We start from the raw sequence: 5,550 nt of genomic DNA, 5'->3' as shown, positions 1-5,550 counted from the left end.
TGTATCGAACAATCATAGTCTTTGATTAATTCCAACCATCGCTGATGTGTTATATTCAGCTCCTTCTGAGTAAAGCGGTACTTCAGACTCTTATGAACTGGGTATATCTCACACTTTTCCCCATATAAGTAGTGTCTCCAAAGCTTCAAAGCAAACACTATCATAGCTAACTCTAAGTCATGAGTCGGGTACTTCTGTTCATGTGGTTTAAGTTATCTCGAAGCATATGTTGTTACCTTCCCGTGTTGCATCAATACGCATCCAAGTCCTTTGTAAGAGGCATCACTGTATATCACAAAATCTCCCTTGTCATCTGATAATGCTAAAACCGGAGCAGTTACCAATCTTTGCTTTAACTCCTGAAAACTATTTTCGCACTTCTCCGTCAATTCAAACTTTTCATTCTTCCTTGTCAATTTGGTCAGGGGTACGGAAATCTACAAAAAATCCTTTACGAACCTTCTGTAGTATCCCGCTAGTCCCATAAAACTTCTCATTTCTGTTGGCGTCTTCGGTCTCTCCCAATTCATTACAGCCTCAATCTTTTCAGGATCCACTCTAGTTCCTTCACTTCCAATAATGTGTCCTAGAAATCTTACTTCAACTAACCAAAACTCGCACTTCGAAAACTTGGCATACAATGTCTCCTTCCGCAGCACTTCCAAGACTATTCTTAGTTGTTCTGCGTGATCAACTTCTGTATTTGAATATACCAGAATATCATCAATGAAAACTATGACAAACTTGTCCAAATACTCCTTGAATACTCGATTCATTAAATCCATGAAAGCAGTTGGTGCATTCGATAACCCAAAAGCCATAACGAGAAACTCGTAATGTCCATATCTTGTTCGAAAAGCTATTTTCGGTATGTCTTCAGACTAAATCTTTAATTGGTGGTATCCCGATCGCAGATCAATCTTTGAAAAATAAGAGGCTCCTTTGAGTTGGTCAAACAGATCATCAATTCTAGGAAAAGGGTATCTATTCTTAATCGTCAACTTGTTCAATCTCGATAATCTATACAAAGTCGCATGCTTCCATCCTTCTTCTTCACAAATAACACTAGCGCGGCCCACGGTGAAACACTTGGTCTTATAAATCCCTTGTCTAGTAATTCTTGTATTTGCTTTGCTAATTCCTTTATCCCCGTTAGTGCCATCCTATATGGAGCTTTCAAAACGGGTTCGGTGCCGAGTGAAAGATCTATTGTAAACTCAATTTGTCTGTCCGGGGGTAAGCCAGAAAGTTCTTCAGGAAAAACGTCCAAAAAATCTCTTACCACTGGAATGTCTTCCGGATTTGAAACTTCTCTACCTTTATCAACTACATATGCTAAATACGCCTCACATCCTTTTTGAATCAACTTCTTTGCTTGCATCGAGGTGAGAAATGTCTGAGTTTGCTTTTGGCCCTTGAACGTTACCTTCTTACCTTGAGGTGTACTTAATACTACTCTTTTATCCTTACAGTCTATTTGAGCACTAAAACTTGTCAGCCAATTCATTCCTAAAATCACGTCGAATTCTCCTAACTGGAAGGGAATAAGGTTTGCAGGAAAAATATGTCCAGCTATCTCTATCGAACAATGAGGGCAAATACAATTTACAGATGTTCTATCTTGATTAGCTAAGATAATGGATAAGGATTCATGCATCAATTGGGTTTCACAATTCAACTTATTAACAAAAGATTTCAAAATAAATGTTCTGGTGGCTCCCGAATAAATCAATACTTTAGCACTAGCAGCATTCACAGAAAGCGTACCTGACACCACATCGGTACTTTGAATTGCATCCTTCACATTCATATTGAAAGTTCTTGCTTGAGCTGGATAAGTCAAAGCTGGGCGATTTGAAGATGATGCTATCTGAGGTTGATTAGACGATATAGAGAATGAAGGGGTTAGCATAGGAGTTACTTGATTCACATGGTAGGGTACAGTAGTCAGTTGCATTAATTGGTTATTACCCACTCCTTTGCATTCTCGTGACACATGTCCTGGTTTCCCACACTTATAACACATGATGTTGGCCTTCTGATTCTTACATTCATGAGCATAATGGCCCTTTGTATGACACTTGAAACAAACTATATTCGCCTTATTGTAGATTCCCATATGTCGCCTATTACAAATCTTACATTCCGGAAATGATCCTTGCAGAGGTTTCTGTCCACTGGTTGATTGAGATCTTGTGTCTTGTGACTTATTCCTAAATTCTCTCTTCTTAAAGTTTCTGGGTCCACTCTGAGGTTTACACCTTTGATTAGTTCTCTGATTCTGGCCCTTGTAACTTGAGCCTTCCTCTCCCGTTTCAAATCTTCTCTTCTTGTTGCCTTTCTCCTTTAAATTTTGCTCACTCTCACCTTCAATTACCATCACCTTCTGAACCACTTCAGCATAGGTGGTCAAATTAAAAGCTGCCACACGACTCCTTAACCAAGGCTTCAGTCCCTGCTGGAACCTTTTTGCCCTTTTCTCTTCAGAATCAACATACTCTCCCACAAACCTAGAAAGTTCTATAAACTTCTTCTCATATTCTCCAACTGTCCAGTTGTCTTGCTTCAACTCAAAGAATTTCATTTCCATTTGTGTTTGCATATAGCGAGGAAAATACTTATGCAAGAACATTCTCTTAAACCTATCCCAAGTAATAACTTCAGTAGCTTGTAAAGCTTTCACCGACTCCCAGCAGTAGTTTGATTCACCTTTAAGAAAATAAGTGGCATACTCCACCTTCGGATTATCTCCACCATTCGTTAAGGCAAAGGCCTTTTCTATTTCCTTAAGCCAAGCATGAGCTTCTACCGGGTCTTGTGTTCCTTTGAATTCTGGGGGTTTTACAGATTGAAATGTATTGAAAGTAGTTACACCTTCTGGGGGTGGTTGAGGGGGTTACATTTGTTGAAGAAGTAGTTGTTGTTGGGCTATGGTAGCAGTTTATTGGCGTAACAACTCCACAAGTTGTGCTATATCAGGGTTTTGGTTTTCTCCGTCATTTTCTTGGTTATTTGTAGGTCTTCCTCGGGCTCTTCTAGGTGCCATTTTCTGAAATAAGAGTTATACAGTTTGAGGGATACATAATTAGGGTATTATTTGCAGTTATCATGGTAAACAGTTTTCAAACAATAATGGTGATGCATGGTGATAATCAAGAGATTTTAAAGGAATCAAAGAAAGTGCATAACTAAATTTAAAATGGTTCATGTCAAAGGTACGAATCACAGGGTTCAAATACGATTATAGATCCGAATTAAACAGTACGAGAGTCTAGAAATGGAAAAAAATGACATGGTAATAAAAGGAACAGCCTAATCCAAGCAACTAAAGGTCAAGTCTCCTAGAGCTTGTCCTAAGCCTCCTTCTCAGACTCCTCATCGGGTTCCTCCTCGGACTCCTCCTCACGGGTTCTCGCAATGTCGGGGGTAGTGTCCCTACGTAGCATCTTAACCACACTCCCAAGCTCATTTACTATCATCTGCACAGGAATCCGACTGGTCCGGTCGTGATGCACAGGCATCTCCTCCAATCTTGATGTGGCCACCTGGATTAATGATTCGAGCCTCGAAATGGTTTTCCCCTTAGGTCCATCACCCGTCACTTGTTTACTAGCATAGAGCTCCTCAAGACATTCCATCAGCCTGATATACTTTCCTTGGAGAAAGTCATGATGCATCCTTAAGTCAGCATAGAAAGAGGAAGCAATTGTGTCACTCGGCGGAATCGAAGATGACGAATGCGCACGTTGCTCTCAAGCAATATATATATATATATATACAAAGGTCAGATACGGTCTATTCGAATATCGCGTATTAGCACTCCCGATATAATAATATATACTCATACTTCTTATGGTCCTAATTAGGCTGTCCAGGGACTCTAAACCTAGGCTCTGATACCAAAAACTGTCACACCCCAACTATACACACACACCGAACAAAAGAGAACCATAATTATTACAAACTTATAAGTCCAAAGGACGATAATGATCTAATACAGCCCAACAAAAATAATAACAATTCCAAGATCTTTACAAGTTCAGAGTTTGGAACAACCCTTCTAACTAATACCACGATTACATACTGATGTATTTCGCTTCATCTATATATATTCTACCTGCGCCCTCAAATGGTTTTCACCCTGCCTAGCAGTTGACTTATGGGCGGTCTGCTTGGTACGAACCATAATTGCTAGCTGTAGATCAGGGTTAAACACAAGAAAGTGAGCTACAACACTCAGCAAGTACTAATCATTCTACTAAACATGACATTATCTCAAAATCACGAGTTCATAATTCAAGGGGTTATGGATACTGGTAAGAATGACAATAAGAAACATGAAGTTATAATATGAAGATGTGGTAAAATTATAGCAAGTGGAACATGGTATATAGAATCATGATATCGGGAAATATGCAATAGTATAAAGACATGGTAGAATTAAAATAATCAAGACATGACATATGGTATCATGGCATCGGGCAATCATGTTATAATTATCAAATCATCAAAATCATTTTAGGACGCTACAGATTATAGCCGGTGATCAGCCGTGAAGTAATCCCGAACCGCGCTGGGTTTTCAAATATAATGGGATCTCTAGGCTATATGTGAGCCTATCAATAACATGAAAAGGACTTGCGTCTGGGTCCAATCCACTAAGATAAGAAAACATTTATTTTATTTTTATTCATTTATAACATGGATGTTGGGGAAAGATTGGGTGTCAACTTAATTGAATTAGATTCAAGGGAAGAATATTTGAAGGTAAAGTATGAATCAAGCTAAGAGTGATTAACGGAAGTATTGGAAATAATTATGGTCATGGGGTTGTTATAACTAAGCATTCATGGGAAATATATGTATATGCAATGATTATAAGAATAAAGAGGTAAGTAACTTGCCAACAATTATAAGCATAAGAAAATAGTAATTTGCCAACAATTTTAAACATAAGAAATTAGTAACTTGCCTTCCAATAATTCTAAGATTATTCGATCTTGATGGCACGAGTCTTCCCCTTCGCTTTGGAACCTACACATTATATTAATCTCATTACTATTCACTTTTTATCGACTTATAATCCTATAAGCTGCTAGACTAACCTTTACCCCTATTATAACTACGATTACACAAACTTATGATTACACATAGCTTAATCGCATATAATTCAAGTAATCTACATAGTCACATAATCACATAACGACATGACATATACTACTAGTTATTTATTCTATAATATCATCTAAAAAACTAAGCACATAAGCAAGTAACACATAAGAACTATTATTAACCTTAACTTAACCCTAAAGATGATGTGCAACATTCAGACTCTTCACTTCTAAGTCCTAATTACAATGAACACCACTAAGGTTTCCTAATGCCACTCGAAAGGGTGCTCTCGGGTTTCTTGGTGGAAATGGGGTGTCTCCACCTTGGGCCTTCATTCCAAACCACTTCCTACAGGTTTGTAAGACTATAAACTAACTTCTAAAGTTGGTGAGACTCAAAGGCCTCACTCCTAGAGGTTTAGAAAGGTCAAGACTCTCA

The 5,550-nt window shown here is 38.3% G+C and overlaps 1 protein-coding gene across 1 annotated transcript; it reads right to left on the bottom strand.

The window, feature by feature from the left end:
- Window positions 1-437: 437 nt before the first annotated feature.
- LOC141685663 (uncharacterized) lies at window positions 438-3,638 on the bottom strand. Its single transcript, XM_074490755.1, has 3 exons — window positions 3,407-3,638; window positions 1,090-2,832; window positions 438-697 (listed from the first exon to the last, which is right to left on the bottom strand). The coding sequence occupies exons 1-3, from the start codon at window positions 3,636-3,638 to the stop codon at window positions 438-440; spliced, it is 2,235 nt and encodes a 744-aa protein (XP_074346856.1).
- Between the last annotated feature and the right edge of the window lie 1,912 nt (window positions 3,639-5,550).

Source organism: Apium graveolens, chromosome 9, assembly GCF_009905375.1.
Source record: "Apium graveolens cultivar Ventura chromosome 9, ASM990537v1, whole genome shotgun sequence".
NCBI classification, from domain to species: domain Eukaryota; kingdom Viridiplantae; phylum Streptophyta; class Magnoliopsida; order Apiales; family Apiaceae; genus Apium; species Apium graveolens.
This window is presented reverse-complemented; position numbering and strand designations above follow the sequence as displayed.

Bases quoted from the DNA above. Each gene is read 5' to 3' on its own strand.
- LOC141685663 (XM_074490755.1), bottom strand. From the start codon at position 3,638: ATGGAATGTCTTGAGGAGCTCTATGCTAGTAAACAAGTGACGGGTGAT. The intron at 2,833-3,406 runs GTGAGGAGGAGT...TAAAACCCCCAG, and splicing joins CCCCGACATTGCGAGAACCC to AATTCAAAGGAACACAAGAC. The intron at 698-1,089 runs GTGTTTCACCGT...ATTCAAATACAG, and splicing joins CAAGGGATTTATAAGACCAA to AAGTTGATCACGCAGAACAA.